Source organism: Oncorhynchus kisutch, linkage group LG1 (assembly GCF_002021735.2).
Source record: "Oncorhynchus kisutch isolate 150728-3 linkage group LG1, Okis_V2, whole genome shotgun sequence".
In the NCBI taxonomy this organism is placed as follows: domain Eukaryota; kingdom Metazoa; phylum Chordata; class Actinopteri; order Salmoniformes; family Salmonidae; genus Oncorhynchus; species Oncorhynchus kisutch.
Window position 1 is genome coordinate 52,873,777 of NC_034174.2, and position 19,473 is coordinate 52,893,249.

Genomic DNA, 19,473 nt, shown 5'->3' on the forward strand with positions numbered 1-19,473 from the left:
GTCACAACACATCTGATTGGTTCATATGCATTAAGAAGGAAATTTCACAAATGTACTTTTAACAAAAGTGACTACAAAGGTGACTACTTCATGAACCTGGCTAAGAGACTGCCAAGAGTGTGCAAATCTGTCATCAAGGTAACTACTTTGAAGAATCTCAAATCTCAAATATATATTTTTTTATTTAACACTTTTTTGGTTACTACATGATTCCATATGTTATTTCATAGTTTTGATGTCATCACTATTATTCCACAATGTAGAAAATAGTCAAAATAAAGAAAAACCCTTGAATGAGTAGGCGTGTCCAAACTTGGGACTGGTACTATGGTGTGAGACTTTGACCTATCAAACCCAACCTTGAATTTCTTCCATCATATATTTTCTTAATCTATTCCCTATTCATCTGTTCCCTAGAATAGTAAACTATGTGGATGGAGATGATGAAGATATAGGGTATTACATGCAAAAAGCCTGTTCCCACCTCAAATGTTTGAAGATGCTGTAGATGCAGTTGAGTGCAGACTCAAAGGTGACAATCTCTCCCTCTGTCAATACAATTCAATAAACTTTATTGACATGGGAAGTTAAAGCACTTTTTTTACATTGTCAAAGTAAACTCATAAGACAATAATATCTCCCTCCCCCTCTCTCACTCCTTGTCCAAACACACTCTCTTACAGATCAGTTCGATGCAGTTGAGAAAGCAGACAAGAGCAGACCCAAAAATGACAAGCTCTCTTGCTCCCTCTTCAAGCCACCCTCCGATAGGTGAAGGTCCCTGGTGGGGTTGATGGGCTGCAGCCTGTAGTAGCAGGTATTGGACAGGGTCATGGTGGGCGTTCATTTGTTATTGTAACTCAGCAGCTGTGCATCATGCTCCCTAGAGCAGGTGGCAGCCTTGCAGGGGTGGTGGATGGGGGAGGAGGCAGGAGCATGTGGCATGTGTTTGCGTGGCTAGGGGAGGGAATGAGGGGGGGGGGGGGGGGGGGCTAGCTCTCAGCAACCAAATTAAATATCGTGTTTGCTAGAGAAACAACATATGAGGGCCTGGATGGGGTCCAATGCCAATCATTCCTTCCCTTCAATAGGTTGTTGTGTTGTAGAAAGGCAAGAAAGCAACACTCTATACATGGCACGAGGATGCCTCAAATAAATATTGGAAGTGTATGTGTTTTAGGCCTACGGCCATCTCTGTTGAGTGTACATTATTATTATTATCAACTATTTTACATTTTAGTCATTTGTAGATGCTTACAGTAATGAGTTCATAGATTTGTATACATATTTCCGTAAATATGAATGTATTGATTAGCACATGTGATGGCTGTGCATCTATGCTCAAATTAGCCCACAACATGACCAAAATACAGCACCGAATCAATCTAAACATTCTCACCATGGAATGTTGACAAGTAGCCTAATGACATTAAGACTACAGTATATGACCTATATGCATTGCCAAAAACCTAATGGATATCTTGATTTAAAAGAAATGGCTCCAAAGCAACAAAAAAACATTTGGTCTAAACCGTGGATATGTGAGCAAGTGGTGGTCTATTCTGTCGTGACTCGCGTTAATCATTTCCAAAACACTGGTGTTCGTATTTCCCTGCTGTTACGACAGTGTAATAACGCAGCAGTGTATTTGCTTTTTGGCGAAAGGATTACAAATAGTCCCGCCCACTCAAATATTCAGCGCAATCTTGCTACAGTAGCAGCCTATGCCCCGTGATACCTGATGCAGTGTTACGAATCACAGCGGGCTTTTATCTTCATTGAGAAACAACAAGTCAATGCGAGATATCAATCGACGAGCATATATCATTTTAATTACAGTTGGCTGTGCCTTGAAACGTGCACACTGTCATTCAAAGTGCGAAGAGCATGGTCGGGATTCCGGGCGCTTTTCAATGTAAGTAGCCTAACTAAACTAGTATCTATGTAGGCTAATGCTGTGGGGTGGTATATGTTTTGGTGTTGTAAAATACACCCAACACGTGTTTGTGGGCGTTTTGGGGTATTATTATTTGGATTATTTGTATATTATCCTATGACAATGTGTGTGGATCAGATGCGCTAAAAATCAAAGATGGTGGATAAATGAAGATATATTACATAGGTCGTTTACCATTGATTATAATTGTTCAGTTCCGGTCTACTTAACTGGGTCTGTCTCCCATAGACACCAATGCAATAGCAGCTGGGTTTGGTCTACGTAAATTAACACTAACCAGGAGAAAAGGGAAAACAAACATGGGAGTGGGGTGTCTGGCTTCCTCTTCCGTCTCTGCTAATTTAAAGTGGCAGTCAGACTCATTTTCACCTCATTTAACAAAAGGCACATCTCAATAGGTAGTTAGGTGGTCCAGGTAAGGGGGGGGGGGCTTTCCTCTTTTGTTATCTATTGTTCCTCAAGCAAGAGGGAGGCCGATATGACATCACAACTTCCCATCAAACCAACTCATCTAATGCTCTACTCCTTGAGGATTACAGTTGTCTCTCAAAAACAAAATTTTTCTCAAAACATATTTTTTTACCCTTTAGTGTGCGTACTTTACTATATTTATACTTGGGATATCACTTTTCAACAGGAAAAGTTCAAAAATCACATAAACCTGCGTCACCTACACCTGGGTCTCTCATACTCAGGAACAATGCGGAAACAGTCCAGGGTGTTTTGCAGCCTAATAATGTTAATGTTATGATGTTGAGTATGCAGACACGTTCAATGGGACCAACATTTACCAAAATATTCACACATTTGGTGTCAATGCAAATGTGTCTCATTATTTCACTAATACATTGTTTTATTACCTCATAACTTTCATCGTAAGTAAACATAATCGACCGTTTTCATTCATGTCATGGTTAGAGAATTACATTTTTGTAGCCTAACTTTAGGCAATTATAACATGCATATCCTTCTGTTGTGAGCTTTGCCCTCGTATAGCTCATACTATCCTGCTATTATGCTCCAATTTGATTCAATAGCAGGGCCGCCACTCTAAATGTGCCTTTTCATTGGAGGATTTGGAATTAATCCACCAGGCAAAGTTTTGCACCATCTGGAGTTTACAGCTTTTCAAGACAATAACACCAGGCGGTCGAAAGACTGCCAATAGAGAACTCCCACTTGTCTACTTAGCCTGTGGGACAAAGGCACAGTCATGCAATGCAAGTGGGGTCGCCAGTTCTAGCCAGAGCCTCAGGGCACAACTGTATCATTGTTTGACCCCGGGGGCCACCAATTCGTCTCCCTTTTTCCCCTAACGTCAGAATAACAAACGATGGCCTGACAAAGACAAGACAGTAATGATGATGATAATGATGATGATATTTTTGTTACAGTAACCAGCAGGGAGCAGCAGAGCTCCTCTGGCAGCCATGTTAGACCTGTAATCGTTTTATGGTTCTTAGTGTTCAGGGATTTTGGTCCAAAACGCTGACTGGGATACATGTTAAATTACATCTAGTTAGTACGTAGTTGTTTATTTTTTTATATGAAATGAACAGTTTTAGAGTTTGGATGGGAGAGTGGTGACCTTCGTTGTCTTTGCTGGGAGTACACCATCGCTGAGTAGTACACCATCACTCATGTTCTTTCTCAATCATTCCCCCAAATTGTTGCTGTTTTGTCTCTTGATTCAATTAAATCCACTTGAAAACATGTGGCCAAGTTGGACGCTCCTACAATTTCCCCCTTTTTCCTTCTTTCTTTCTCGCTTTTCTTTGTGTGTGTGTGTGTGAGCGAGTCAGATTCCAATCCCCTGACTTTTAAAAGGGAAATAAATTACAAAGCCCTGCAGGTTTGCATTAGGCTCCTAATTGAGTTTGGCTCGAGTGGCTCATCCGGGTTGCCAGATCTGGCCCCTTTGTGTTGTCGTGTGGGACAATTTCCCTGGCGCTGTGGAGAGAGAGGTGCCTGTAGCGGGGAGTGAGTCAGCCCAGCATCCTCATTTCCTCTCATGTGCTGCTCTCTCTGGTCTCCGAGTGGGTCTTTTCCACCAGTAACACCTGTTAATGCTTTACTGGGCCCCACGGTATTGCGCTGGCTGGGGGCTCATCCAGCTCCGTCGTCAGGCCCATCAGATTGGAGGAGGTTTGCTCTAAGTCTGGCTCCCATTAACTATCAGAGGAAGAATCTATGTTTGATTCAGAAACGCAGATGATTTGAGCGGGGTGGAATTGAATTGGGTTTGAGGTTTGACTCGTCACTGATGGGCGATGACATTTTGTTCAATGTGTGTGCACAGGCAGATCATTCTTAGGCATTTGTGAAGTGTTGTTATGAGTGGAAACAACTTGAGCACACTTTCATGCTTAGTGTTGAGTAATATCAGGGTGCCTCGATATTCCATAACCTCATCAATTAGAGCCACAACAAAAACAATTATTCTGTTCCAAAGTCTTCTATTCAGTAATGAGGGTCATAATCTATACTAAACTACTAAATACCAACTCCAAAAAGTCTAAATGAAAACAAAACATTTACCCCAAATAAATCAATCTATTCCCTCACATCCATTTTGAAGTTCACCCATGTTTTGATAGTCATGACATCTACCCTAAATCTCCTCCACAAGGCTAAACACGACTCACTGACTCAATGGTTCTCCCTTGACAGACCCTCATGTTGCGTGTTTTCATGAGATAGTCGCCGTCCATCCATGCTCCTTATTGACTGCTCCTTATTTCACAAACCCCTATTACTTCAGCCTGTGAGGCAACCTAAAGTGAAGGAGAGAGAGACAGAAAGAGAGAGTGAGGGAGGAAGAAAAAAAAGGGGGAGAGGAACGGATTAACTGTCAGGAGAATGTGAAGCTAATTGACGCCAGGTTCGCACAGCTGTTTCTTGTTGCTGTGCGCTGCACGGACCGGGTGGGAGGATTGGATCCAGATGTGGGCCCTGCTCTTCGGATCGCCCGCCAATAACAGTCCTCTGGAATGCCAGTCTACAGGAGACGAGACCTATTAGTGGGCCTGCGCTGGGGCGTGCTCCGCTCCTCTCCTCTCTTCTGCTCCTCTGCTCCCCTCTCCATGTTAAACCCTTGGTTTGTTTTTCAGCAGACCGTCTTAAGATGATTACTTCTCAGGGGCTTTTTGTTATGGCGTTGAGTTGACTACAGGGCTCTCTTCGCAGAGCTGTTAACACTTCCATTTTGTTTTACTAACTAGCCTCATAATGTAGGTAGTGTCATTGTAGCCATGTTACACATTGATATTATATGACACATTCATGTGTTTGAAACCAGCCAGGGGATTCGGAATATGTTTAGCATATTTCTCAGGTGCTTTTGAAAAGTTCCCCCAAAATGGATAAGACCCTTGTGTCCTGCCTTGAAAAGTGTTTCTTTCAAAACCGTCATTGGAAATGCATGTATCCTTTCCACCCAGCTGTATTTTTGGGCATTTGACTGGTGGGACGTGGGGGCCTTATTATATGCAGGCATTTATTTAGTCTCCTACTTTAAGAAGAGGACATTGACCGAGAACAAAAGTACTAGTCACCCAGTAGTAAATTAGAGCGCTCACAGTGTAAAAAGGGAACTGAAAGGAACTTATCACCACATTATGCTTTTTTAATACCCGTTCTTCCCTCTTCCAGCCCAGACAAAGCCTAGTTCGGATTGGTTCCCCCTATTCTCCACGGCTTTCGGGGATATTCTACCCCTCTCGCTTACTCTCTCTCCTGGTCAATGGGGTTGGGGCTCAGCTGCAGTGGGCTTGTCAGCACCCAGAGGAGAGTTAAAATCCATGCTTGTATGAGTTTCCCATTGAAGACTGATAGTACAATATGGACTGGTTTTCAAATGAGAAACTCAAGTTTGAACGTTGCTGCGAACCTTCTCTCGCAAAGCATTCTTTACATTGTCATAATCGGGAATATTGACGCGACACATCATTGGCTGTAAAAGAAAACATCAGCTCATGACAAAGAATGCGTAACACTGTCCAAGTCTGTCTTGTTATGTGCTTTAGAGCTCATGCTAACCTTTTCTGGCTAACCGGCTGACCTAAATCAAGGCTTGCGTCATGAAGGCGGTTGATGAAAGATTCAGGAAAAGTCTCCCTTACAACTCTTCCCATGTGTCTCTGTTGTACGAGTGCTTTATGACTCCTCATACTATCTCATCAAACTGCACCCCATCCATCTCTGCTCTGTTTCCAGTCCTGCTGAGCTTCAGAGCCGCTCAGGGATGGAGGTCTGTTCAGGGTCTGTAATCATAGTCCTGATCCAGGATCAGTCTTTTAGATCATACTGAATGCAGTTCTTATTTTACTGACTTTGTCCCAACGGGTAAATTTTGTTGCAGTGTCACATACACTTTTAAAGTGGCATTTAAATACAAAACAAATTGACAATACAACTTTCATAACAGTTACATGTCTAGGAGCATTAACGGCCCAGCCGTGAAGTGGTAGACCACAAGCTCACAGAACGGGAGCGCCGAGTGTTGATGCGCGTAGTGCGTACAAATTGTTTCCTCGGTTCCAACACTCACTACCGAGTTCCAAACTGCCTCTGGAAGCAATTTCAGCACAATAACTTTTTGTCAGGAGGTTCATGAAATGGGTTTCCATGGCCGAGCAGCCACACACAAGCCTAAACTCACCATGTGCAATGCCAAGTGTTGGCAGGAGTGGTGTAAAGCTCGACACCATTGGACTCTGGAGCAGTGGAAACACGTTCTCTGGAGGGATGAATCATGCTTCACCATCTAGCAGTCCGACGGACAAATCTGGTGTTGGCGGATGCCAGAAAAACATGCATAGTGCCAACTGTAAAGTTTGGTGAAGGAGGATTAATGGTCTGGGTCTGTTTTCATGGTTCGAGGTAGGCCCCTTAGTTCCAGTAAAGGGAAATCTTAACGCTACAGCATACAATGACATTCTAGACGATTCTGAGCTTCCAACTTTGTGGCAACAGTTTGGGGAAGGCCCTTTCCTGTTTCATCATGACAATGCCTCCGTGCACAAAGCGAGGTCCATACAGAAATTGTTTGTCGAGAAGAACTGTCAGTGTGGAAGAACTTGTCCTGCACAGAGCCCTGACCTCAACCCTATCAAACACCTTTGGGATGAATTGGAATGCAGACTGCAAGCCCAGCCTAATCGCCCAACATCAGTGCCCGACATCACTAATGCTCTTGTGGCTGAATGAAAGCAAGTCCCCGCAGCAATGTTCCAACATCTAGTGGAAAGCCTTTCCAGAAGAGTGGAGGCTGTTATAGCAGCAAAGGGGGGACCAACTCCATATGAATGCCCATGATTTTAGAATGAGACGTTCTACGAGCAGGTGTCCACATACTCATGTAGTGTACGTGATGTTTATGTCTCTTTCCTCTAGTAGTGTTTTTTTGCTAGTTTTCCTCTCATAGTCACAAAGCCGAGGCAGATGGGCTCATCATCCTCAGTCTGGGGTGTTTGGTTCTCTCTCGCTCTCTTTTACACACACACACACACACAGACACACACACACACCTTGGAGGGGAGCGCACCTTCAATAAGCCTAAACATCCCTGCGACTGAACCTTGAGTAAGGCAAAGGCATGTCTGTGTGTGTGTGTATGCGTGTGTGTTTGGGCTATACCCCAGAGTCCTTATCTAGCCAAGCTGTAATTGAGCCCTTCACAAATCCCCCCCGCAGGCTCTATCTCTGCTTGGCCAGGTGTTACCAATGTAACCCTCCAGATGAGCCACCTGCATAACACACTACACAGGTGTGGCCGTCGCCAGGCAAGAGCACAACACAGCTGCTCCGGCCCGGGGGATAACTAGAAGGTTATTATGGGATCAACTGCAGGTGGAGGAAGAAACACACACACACACACATACAAAATATCTACACACACACACACACACAGTAACCGAACACCCCAATGAGATGAGAGGTCTTTGGCTGGCGATGTCAAAGCACGCCTTTGAATCCAAAAGATGAGGACTTTCTCTTTCCCGGGCCCCCGTGTTGACGTACGTTTCATTTCACCTGTCTATTGTTTCGTCTCTGACATGACAGGAACAATAAAGTTCTTTGTAGGGCTGAAAGTGGCACTATTGTCAGGTCCTTCCTGCAAGCACAATGGACGACAAACCACCATCTTGGAATGAAGCTCAGGTTAAACCATTTAATATTAAGAGGAATGCGGTTTGTGCTTTATTTTTAATTTTTACTTGCCCTACTGCCATGTCAGACGTGCCCATTGCAAAATGTCTGTTCCCTATAAAAAGCAGTAGCAAAGTCACCATTGTTTTACAAGGTGGCTGTTTAGTACATTAATGCACTGTGCTCATGTTAACCGTAGACTTCAAATTACTTATAACACTGTAGGTGTAGACTATAAGAAACTAAGAACGCAGTATGCGTATTGTATATGTTACTAGGCTATACTATAGAAAAAAGGCTTTATGCCTGCATACTGTATGTATGAAAGCAACAGTATCGCCATAGAAAGCATGCACATTGCACTCCGACTGTCAGTCTGGCATTTTTTGCTTCTAAGCAGTTGTTTATGTGCTGAGAATTTGGTAAGGTTGGCAGAGCAGGCCAAACTTCAAGAGATCTCTCGCTGCCTTGTACACTTTAATGATTAGAAAACTGTAAGTAAGGGCATGTAAGGATTTAGCTATATATGGAGCCAGCCACGGATAGCCCGATTGGTTTATCTGGTGCACGGTTTAACTGGAGAGAAAAGGAGAAGGTGGTTATTGAATATCGTTTAACAGAGTTATTGGAGAAAAGGTTTGGCGTCTGTCCCACACTTGGCCTTCCTCTGTGGAAACTTAGGGAAGATGCAGCCAAGTGAGCGTGTGACCCACCTCTCATAAATTCTTAGCGTGTGTGCACACGCACACGCACTCTCTCTCACAACCACACACACACACTCGCACATTAACACACCACATGCACAGTTGCACACACAGGCACTCGAAAGCACAGTCCTCCCTTCTCCAACCAAAGTGTAACAAGAGATCTGACGGTTTTCCATGGGTGAGTAGGCGGGTCAGGCCTTACTTAAACTAATCGCTCCCAGCAGTGTTGAATAGCCAGACACTCTGGAGCCGTGGGCTGAGGTTTTGGAATGCCACTGCCGGCTCAATGCCTGCCTTTCATAGAGAGCAAGGGAGAGAAGGAGAGAGAGGGAACAAGAAGGGGGGGGGGGGAGAGAGAGAAAAAAAGGGACCCATTTGTTATTGGTGATATAGGAGTGTCTGAAAAGGAGGGTACAATAGCTCATGTGGGGGTAAGGTGGAGCTTGGGGGTAATGGAGGGGAGGGGGGGGTAAAGTAGCAGTCAATGGGTTTTCTTGTGTTTTCGCTATGAGCGCCCCCCCACCCATTTGTTTTTAATATCCCCAGGATGATATGCGAACGAGCCTTTGAGTGAATCGATAGCTTTGAATTGAGTTGCTGCAAAGAGGGGGAGACGAGGCCGAGAAGAGAACACCCATAGGACTTCACATGGCCTGTTCTGATTTTATACCATTATTGTGCTGAGTATGCAGCGAATAAAATAGTCCCCGAGATTTAGCGGGTGACCATACCACTGCCAAGCATCTTATTTATTTTGCATGTTTTTTCCTTCACTGCTAATGACCCTACCAGACATGGAGAAAATGATTATGTCTCCCGTCAAGTTGTCCCTACAGCAGATGTAATGGGAAATATGGCATTAAAAGATCAAACGGGACTGCGGAAAAGCAGAGGAGAGAGTGTGAGACTCAGAGATTCAGGTGCATTGTGCTTTCATTGATTCCAAAGGAACTCCTGTGGGCTGAGATATGGTGAGTGGGAGGCAAGCCAAGGAGCAAGCTGTTTTGGCTGGCTCTCAAGCCTGTGAATGACGAAAGACAAGCGTGGCCTCCAACAGACGTACACAATAACACACACACACACACACAAATACTCACAGGTGTCTACTTAAAACAATGTGTGGGGGAGGGGGATAGGTCATTTACGGCTGAAAGAAAAAGACACTTTGCAGCATCCCAGTGTTGTTGACTTCCTGCATGGATCTCAATTTGGCTAGCGTTAGCATGTTTGCGCAGCATTGCAAATGAAGTTAATGAATCATTTAAGTCGCGTGGTTTATAGAAAATGCATTTGCAAACACTCAAGCTGCCTTGTTTGTTTAATTCCAGAGTAGGCTACCTTGTTTGCCTGTCTCTCTGTCATTAGCATGTTTACTAAGCATTAACGTTCATGACGCCATTATCACCAATGTAATGTAAGGAATTGCTGCTGCCTCCCCCCTGCATGCTTCTCAAACTTTTGTTATCTAAAATTTTCTTGAATGGCTTCGTATGCTAATACAGCACGACACTTGACTGAAGCCGTCACAGATGTAAACCATACGTAGCGCTAATGCTAATACATTAGACGTTGATTGCATTCAGATCATTCGTGTGTCGCCTTAGCACAATGGGGCTCCTGGGGATCCTGTTGCGTTGTGCTGCTTGGTAGCTTTCTCTCGCACTGATAAGAGCAGGCCCAAAGTGCTGTTGGGCTAGCCCCAGCTTTGTTGCCCTTGGGGGCATGTTAAAAGCCTAGAGATAATTGCCCATTTAAGAAGCAAGGTTCTTCTACCGCAGCCCCCCCCCCCCCCCCCCCCCTTTGAGATGGAGCCTCCCATCAGCGCTACCACAGCCATTCATGAGGCTACATGGCCACCTTTTGTGATGATAATGACACCTTTCAGTAGTCACCTCAGCTGACCGGGGTTGGCTGTGTTTTCCTAGCACAAGGTGGTGCGAGTGTAAATTGTGTGTAAAGACTTTTGGGTTCGCTCCAAGAGGGGAGCATAACTGTTTGTGTCTAGGTCTTTCACTGAATGACACTGAACCACACAACATATTTCATCCCCGATAAGTACATTTGGGTAATGTGACTATGGTCATGATGGGGTATTGATTGTCTCTGCTAGGGATTCATATTTTCCGCTAGGATATTCATATAATACCGCAAAAAAAATGTAAGTGCCCATTTAAAGCATTTAAATCCAAGATATGGTCACTATGCCAGGGTTCTTCCAAAATGAGAGGGGCGCTGGGCCACATTGCTGTCTTGGCTGCTTCACTATGTAAAGATTTAACAGCAGATGAAACTGATATTTAGTAATGATAGAGTAACTTTGATCACCAATGACATTTCGAAACAGGCCGTTCACAAATTCTGAGCGTTTATGTTCCTCAATTAATTCAGTGCATTTTACTAGTAGGCCTAGGGCATCTCGACACAGAGCGCGCTCAGGACGCAACCCGAGTAGGCTACAGAGTCGTCGAATCATACAAACTTTGTAACGGCAGTCAAACAAAAGTAAAATGACCAAAGTTGCTAAACTTGCTAAATAACCTCAAAAAATTACAGAATATCTCATCAGCTCATAAAATAAAATAATCCATATCTAATCGCATCCCATTTGTTGATCGCACATTCTCTACCCAAGCTCTCATATGGGCAGCAATACAAGACAGCGCAGAGAGGCGGGGGAAATGTTCTGGCTGTATTTTTTAAATGCATAGGCGAAATGTGCTTTGATAATGCAACCTATGGATTACAGAATAAAGTTAGGAATTTTCATGCAAGACGGGAGTCACGATTTGGGGTATCAGAGGGATTGGGATGATAGGAAAATAGCAGAGTTGTGGACTCAAGTTTGATGACTTGAGACTCACCTTGATAGAAAATAACTTGGACTTGGAGACTCAAGACTCAGGACTTGACTTTGTCTTGAGACTGATGACTTGTAATTGTCTGGACAGGTTTTTTGTCATATTTTGTCAGTCATTTTGTGGCACAGAGTCGACCTGGATTACTCTACATGCAGCCAGAGACAGTAGTCACAGCTTTGCCTTTGCAAAATAACCTGCAACAGATTGGCTAGTGAAATGCACACTCGGCCGTCTGATTGGACTGTCAATCAACACAGGTTAGGTGAGCTAGCGAACAGATTGCTGATTTGCAGTACAGCTATAGGATCGGGTGCAGCGTAAACATCAAATTGTAGGGAGAGATGATTACCATAATAAATATGCAGCATTTTTTAAATTTTTAATGGGGGATCAAGAATATTATTAACTGTTGACTTTGCAAGCTCACCAGCAATGTGGCAACAATTACTAGCATAGGTATGTACAAATTGCTTGAAATTGTTCATTAACTTATGAAGCTTGCAGGTAGAAGTTGTACGCCATGCTTAGCTAAATGTTCCTGATCATCTAATAGATGAGCAAACTAGAATAAAGATGATCATTAGCCCTCACGTCAACTTTCCCCAGCCTAATTGTTACCAAATATCCAAATGGAGATACAGTGAAAAAAAAAAAAAAAATCTGATATTGAATTACCTAGATGAGTCTCCCACGCACGTCTCAACACCGTGCGATGGCGCTATCCCAATCAAAACGGCGCTGGGGAAATATAATCTAGGTGACCACATACATTTAAATTAGTAAAACGGTTGGATATGACTTTGGGCGTTTCAGTATAAACAAGAATTTGATACATGCCTTCAATTGCATTATCCTACTTTATTCCAATATTTTCATCATTCAGTTGATCATAACGAAGGTGAGTTATGAGTAATGGCTGTTTCCTTGTCTCCTCACTCCGCTGCCGCCCGCCTCTGCCTCTTTGTTCTCAACACCAGTTTAAATCAATACAGCCTTTATTCCGGACTCATTTCATTTCTGGGATCTCGTACCAGGCCTGGGCTCGGGCTTCAGATCACCGGGCTTGAGTCGGACCGGGATGTCATTTTCAGTTCTGATTAGAACTCTTAACTGCATTCGGGTCTAGTGTGCAGTCCGGCAGTGTCAATCATTCATGTCCTTTGAATTTATGGTGACTTTGTGTAAATACTCTATTCTAAAGGTTTCTAAGCAACAACCAGTTTTGATGTGCTGTTAATTTGCTTTTTTATTTTATTTTTTTACAATCTGCTGCTGCGCATCTTGTGTATTTTGTGTAATTGCATTAGTGCAACATTGGGGGGAAATGTTGTAGGCTAATTTCCCGGGTTTTGTCATCAAAAATATCAGGAAATGTAGAGTGGTCCCGGGAGTGTCCCGGGAACCGGTGTTAATCCCTAGTCTCTGCTCAATAGTGAAGGGAATTGTGTCATTTTCACTGATATTGGGTCCCCCAAAAAATTATCACTTACCGAGGTGTGACCACAATGTCCCCTTTTCCCTCTCCCACCTGGACAAGAGGAACATCTACTGTACGTGATAATGCTGTTCATTGACTATAGCTCAGTGTTCAACACCATAGTACCCTCATCACTAAGCTCAGGACCCTAAGACTGAACACCTCCCTCTGAAACTGGATCCTGCAGTTCTTGATGGACCACCTCCAGATGGTGAGGGTAGGCAACAACACAGGCCCCTCAGGGGTGAGTGCTTAGTCCCCTCCTGTACTCCCTGTTCACCCACGACTGCGTGGCCAAGCATGACTCCAACACCATCATTAATTTTGCTGACGACACAACGGTGGTTGGCCTGACCACCGATGACGATGAGAAAGCCTATTAGGGAGGAGGTCAGTGACCTGGCTGTGTGGTGCCAGGACAACAACCTCTCCCTCAACAAGACAAAGGAGCTGATTGTGGATTCCAGGAAACGGAGGGCCTTTCGCACCCCCATCCACATTGATGGGGCTGTAGTGGAGCGGGTCTAGAACTTCAAGTTCCTCGGTGTCCACATCACTTAGGAATTAACATTGTCCGCACACACCAACACAGTCGCGAAGAAGGCACGACAACGCCTGTTCCCCCTTAGGAGGCTGAAAAGATTCAGCATGGACCCTCAGATCCTAAAAGAGTTATACAGCTGCACCACTGAGAGCATCTTGACTGGCTGCATCACTGCTTGGTAAGGCAACTGCTTAGCATCCGACTGCAAGGCGCTAAAGGGGGTAGAGGTCGACCGATTAATCGGAATGGCCGATTAATTAGGGCCGATTTCAAGTTTTCATAACAATCAGAAATTTGTATTTTTGGACACCGATTTTTAAAAATATTTTTTTTACACCTTTATTTAATCTTTATTTAACTAGGCAAGTCAGTTAAGAACACATTCTTATTTTCAATGACGGCCTAGGAACAGTGGGTTAACTGCCTTGTTCAGGGGCAGAACAACAGATTTTTACCTTGTCAGCTCGGGGGATTCAATCTTGCAACCTTACAGTTAACTCGTCCAACGCTCTAACCACCTGATTACATTGCACTCCACGAGGACACTGCCTGTTACGCAAATGCAGTAAGCCAACGTAAGTTGCTAGCTAGCATTAAACTTATCTTATAAAAAACAATCAATCATAATCACTAGTTAACTACATGGTTGATGATATTACTAGTTTATCTAGTGTGTCCTGCGTTGCATATAATCGATGCGGTGCGTATCATTGCTCCAATGTGTACCTAACCATAAACATCAATGTCTTTCTTAAAATCAATACACAGAAGTATATATTTTTAGCTAAAAGAAATCCAGGTTAGCAGGCAATATTAACCAGGTGAAATTGTGTCACTTCTCTTGCATTCATTGCACGCAGAGTCATTGTATATGCAACAGTTTGGGCCGCCTAATTTGCCATAATTTTACGTAATTATGACATAACATTGAAGGTTGTGCAATGTAACAGGAATATTTAGACTTATGGATGCCACCCGTTAGATAAAACACGGAACGGTTCCGTATTTCACTGAAATAATAAATGTCTTGTTTTCGAGATGATAGTTTCCGGATTCGGCCATATTAATGACCGTATTTGTGTGTGTTATCATGTTATAACTAAGTCTATGATTTGATAAAGCAGTCTGATTGAGCGATAGGAGGCAGCAGCAGGCTCGTAAGCATTCATTCAAACAGCACTTTCGTGCGTTTGCCAGCAGCTGTTTATGACTTCAAGCCTATCAACTCCCAAGATTAGGCTCGTGTAATCGATGTGAAATGGCTAGCTAGTTAGCGGGGTGCGTGCTAATAGCGTTTCAAACGTCACTCTCTCTGAGACTTGGAGTGGTTGTTTCCCTTGCTCTGCATGGGTAACGCTGCTTCGAGGGTGGCTGTTGTTGTTGTGTTCCTGGTTTGAGCCCAGGTAGGAGCGAGGAGAGGGACGGAAGCTACACTGGCAATACTAAAGTGCCTATAAGAACATCCAATAGTCAAATGTTTATGAAATACAAATGGTATAGAGAGAAATAGTCCTATAATTCCTATAATAACTACAACCTAAAACTTCTTACCTGGGAATATTGAAGACTCATGTTAAAAGGAACCACCAGCTTTCATATGTTCTCATGTTCCGAGCAAGGAACTTAAACGTTAGCTTTCTTACATGGTACATATTGCACTTTTACTTTCTTCTCCAACACTTTGTTTTTGCATTATTTAAACCAAATTGAACATGTTTCATTATTTATTTGAGGCTAAATTGATTTTATTGATGTATTATATTAAGATAAAATAAGTGTTCATTCAGTATTGTTGTAATTGTCATTATTTCAAAAACAAAAAAAAGTGTTCTATTTTTTTTTAAATCGGGCGATTAATCGGTATCGGCTTTTTTTTTGGTCCTCCAATAATCGGTATCGGTGTTGAAAAATCATAATCGTCGACCTCTAATAGAGGGTAGTGCATACGACCCGGTACATCACTGGGGCCAAGCTCCCTGCCATCCAGGATCTCTATACCAGGTGGTGTCAGAGAAAGGACCTAAAAATGGTCAAAAACTCCAGACACCCAAGTCATACTGTTCTCTCTGCTACCGCACAGCAAGCGGTACCAATCCACCAAGTCTGGAACCAACAGGACCCTGAACAGCTTATACCCCCAAGCCATAAGACTGCTAGTTAGTTAAATAGTTAACCAATAGCGACCCGGACTATCTGCATTGACCCCTGTACTAACTAATTTGACTCATCACATACGCTGCTGCTACTGTTTATCTATCCTGTTGCCTAGTCACAGTATCCCTACCTATGTGTACATATCTACCTCAATGACCTCGTATCCCTGCACATCGACTCGGTACTGGTACCCCGTGTATACAGCCAAGTTATCGTTACTCATTGTGTATTTATTCCTTGTGTTATTATTTTTCTGTTATTTCTATTGGTTTCTCTCTGCATTGTTGTGAAGGGCCCGTAAGTAAGCAACTCACTTCACTGTTAGTCTACACCTTTTGTTTTATGAAGCAGGTGAGACACACACACACACACGCTCCAAATGGTCAAGGTATTGGCCCTACACATCTGTATCCATTCGACCCGTAGCTGTATTGTATGAGCTCATTGTGGAGGCCACAATCCTCCTCCTATTCCCCTCACTCACACAACAAGCTATCCATCACAAGGCGTAATTAGTGAGTGGGTGAGGTAATGATTATATATTTCTCCCTCTACCCTTTAGACCCTCCAAACATCCAAACTCCCCAAACTCCTCGTTCCTCCCACCTCTGGACTACAGGAGAGTGCCGGTGCTGTCGTTTAAGCACTCTGTTTATTTTTCTAAAAGTAGATGTTCGGAGAGAGAGAGAGCGTGTGAACAGAAACAGATGCTCGAGGTTCACTGGGGTGTCTCATTTTGTGGGCAGCTAGCAACGTCCCCTTTTCCTTTTCCTTTTTTCTCAGTCTCGGCCGCATAGCCTAGCACAATGGTTAACAGCTGTGGGAGACTGCATGAAGGAGCTAAAGCAATTCCATACCCCATTCAATATTGACTTTCCCCCTTAAAGAATGACTACATAAGTGTATGCTTTGCTTTCTCCCTCTATGGGATCGATTATGGCCAAATACATAGACAGTTCAGACGGTATGCGTGGCAGAGAAAGCTAAAGGCTAAGTAAGAATGGTTGGTTGGTGTGTGTTATCTGAATTAAGGGCTAGCTAGCATGGACACACTGACCTGTAGGGCTGGGTTTGGGTTTATCATCTGCAGAGCACCCGCAGTCAGTGCTGCACCTCCTGTTCCCTCTGCCACGGCCACCTGGCCCTCTCTCCCTTGGCCAGATGCACTCTCTAAATGTATCAGTCCAAGGATATCAAATAAAGCTGTGCTGTGCGTGTGTGTGTCTGCTCTTGGCTTAGTTGCCTCGTTTTAACCTGCAGTATCAGCTGAACCTTGGGAGGCAATTAGGATCTGTGTGTGTGTGTGTGTGTGTGTGTGTGTGTGTGTGTGTACAAGGATGGGTTATATCACGTCTTAATGAACTGTTAGTGTTTGTCTTGGACTGCTGTTTGTTTGTTTGTTTGTTTATTTGAGCACTTGTGTGCTATTTAGAGTACTCCTGTCTGGAGCCTTGAAATGCCTTGATTATGTGTACGTGGTTTGCCAGTTGTCAATTATAGAGCCTAATCATTGACTCACCACAGAATTAGAAGGAACTCAGTCTTGACAATCTAAAATCTGCATTATAATTCTATTTTTAGAGGTTTCATTCCCCCCAAAAATGTTTTGGTGAAAAGCAAAACCATCCACTTTCTACGATTTGTATCTGCCTTTCTCTCTTGTACTGTCGATAAAATCAGTTGCTGGCTTAAATTTAACTCAGTGAAGCTTGAGGACAAGAGGTTGCATTCATCTCCCCTCAAGTGTCCACACACTGGATTCAATGGCCTACCAGACTGCATTAAGGTGGTGAAACAAAAAGAGAACCAAAGAAAGAAAAAGGGCCACAGAGGGGGTATAAAACATTGGGAGAGCCCCACTCTTGAAGGGGGGTATAGAGGAAAGTATGCCCCCCCTTACTTGTCACAGCCTTTGTTTAGCCTGAAGGTGCCAGTACAATTAGTTATGTTAATCACGAGGTCCGTCGGTAAATACATTAAATAGGGGGGACGTGGCCTTGTCGGTGACATCAGCCCAGCAGACTGTTCCTGGAAAAAGAGGAGAGAGTCTGTGGGAAAAGGGGGGAGGAGTCAGAGAGACAGACAGAGGGAGGGCGAGAGAGAGAGAGAGAGAGATTCACACAGCAGAGAGAGGTAGAGCGCGAACACACAGTGTGTATGTGTGTGACAGAGAGAGAGCAGTGACAAAGCGAGAGCAAGAGAACAGGCACAGAGCGAGAGAACGAACAGAGCAAGAGAGAGCGAGAACGCACAGTGCTGGACTGCCTGGATATCCTCTTCCATCTGGGAGCCATCTGTGTTTCTTTGGCTCTGGACTCGGCCACACTGGGGCTCACATATGTGGGAACGCAAACACATGCCTGACATATGAAGGCGTGGAGAGGGAGAGAAGACCAAGATAAGAAAGCAAAAGGCACCCCAGCTGAATTAGGACCGACAAGAGCCGACTCTGCTAGGGTGGAGGTAAAAACATATTCCTTCACTTTCTCGTGTGCGCCAAGTGCATTTTCTATTTTTGCGGTATTTAAATCTGTCTCTGTATGCGCGTCGGCGTGTTCAGGGTGTGATTGAGGGAAGGAGAGTGTGTGTGCTTTGTCTACCCCAATTAGCCTCTGTACAGATGGTGCATCATCCCCCTTTTCGTATCTTCTCATCTCTTTAGCATTGTCTGCCAAGGGAAGCGAGGGATGCACATGGCTAAGAGTTAGCTTAGCACCAGAAAACTGCTGCCGTTTGAGACCAATCGTCAGCTCAGTGTTGCAAATGACTGTTTGTTATGGCATTGCGTCTGTTTTTGAATTGGAACGGACACTGTAAACGCAGGACTACTTACTAATCGGAGGTTGCTTTGGTCGTTCACTTATTTTCCCAGACGGATGGTAGTCTTGTTTTTCGATTTTTTGTTGTTTTGAGTGATAATTTGCTTGTGGGCTGTACTGCCGGGCTATTCCATGCTTTTTAGAGGTAAACCAAAGGAACGCTTATGTTGAGGTAACTATGACGAGTCGGTGACGATTTAAGGATATTGCGATCTTTCATGCTTTCCTTATCCTAAAAAAATTACCTGGCAACACGTTGTTAATTAATAGTACTATCCAGAGTAGGGCACTCCAGCCCTGTTCCTAGAGCGCTACCCTCCCGTAGGTGTTCAATCCAACCCCAGTTGTAACTAACTTGATTCATCTTATCAACCAGCTAATTATTAGAATCAGGTGCACTAGATCAGGGTTGGAGTGAACCCTACAGGACGGTAGCTCTCCAGCAACGGGGTTGGAGAGCCATGGTCCAGAGAATACTCTTGTTGCTGACACTGTGTGCAAGGCTCACACTTTTCCATAGCTAATAATGCATTGAAATCGCTAGTAACTCAAGTACATACCTAGTACATGTATTATAGTGTAGGGCAAGCTATATATTTTTCAAGAAGAGCTCTGCTGCATCAAAGTGTGATGCCTGTGCATGTTTTGAGGTAAAACAATGAAGGGGAAGGCTAGTCCTATTGGTACAGTGAATGGACTTGTCTCTGTGTATTTGTGTTTGCTGGGGTGGAGTGGATGGAGAGGGAGGAATGGAAGGAGAGACAGACAGAGAGGGGACCTGGCAAGTCTCAGCCAAGTAGAGCAGGA

The 19,473-nt window shown here is 43.9% G+C and overlaps 1 protein-coding gene across 2 annotated transcripts in view; it reads left to right on the plus strand.

Annotated features, from left to right (window-relative positions):
* Positions 1 to 1,688: 1,688 nt before the first annotated feature.
* The window catches only part of LOC109891344 (protein CBFA2T2), a 50,509-nt gene continuing 32,724 nt past the window's right edge, over positions 1,689 to 19,473 (plus strand). The window contains exon 1 of one of the 2 annotated variants that reach the window (XM_020483816.2): positions 1,689 to 1,915. In XM_020483816.2, the coding sequence (XP_020339405.2) occupies positions 1,888 to 1,915 (28 nt within the window). In that variant the 5' untranslated portion in view covers positions 1,689 to 1,887. Of the gene's footprint in view, positions 1,916 to 17,857; positions 18,311 to 19,473 lie in introns of those variants that run through there. The other variant, XM_020483824.2, reaches the window with a different exon arrangement.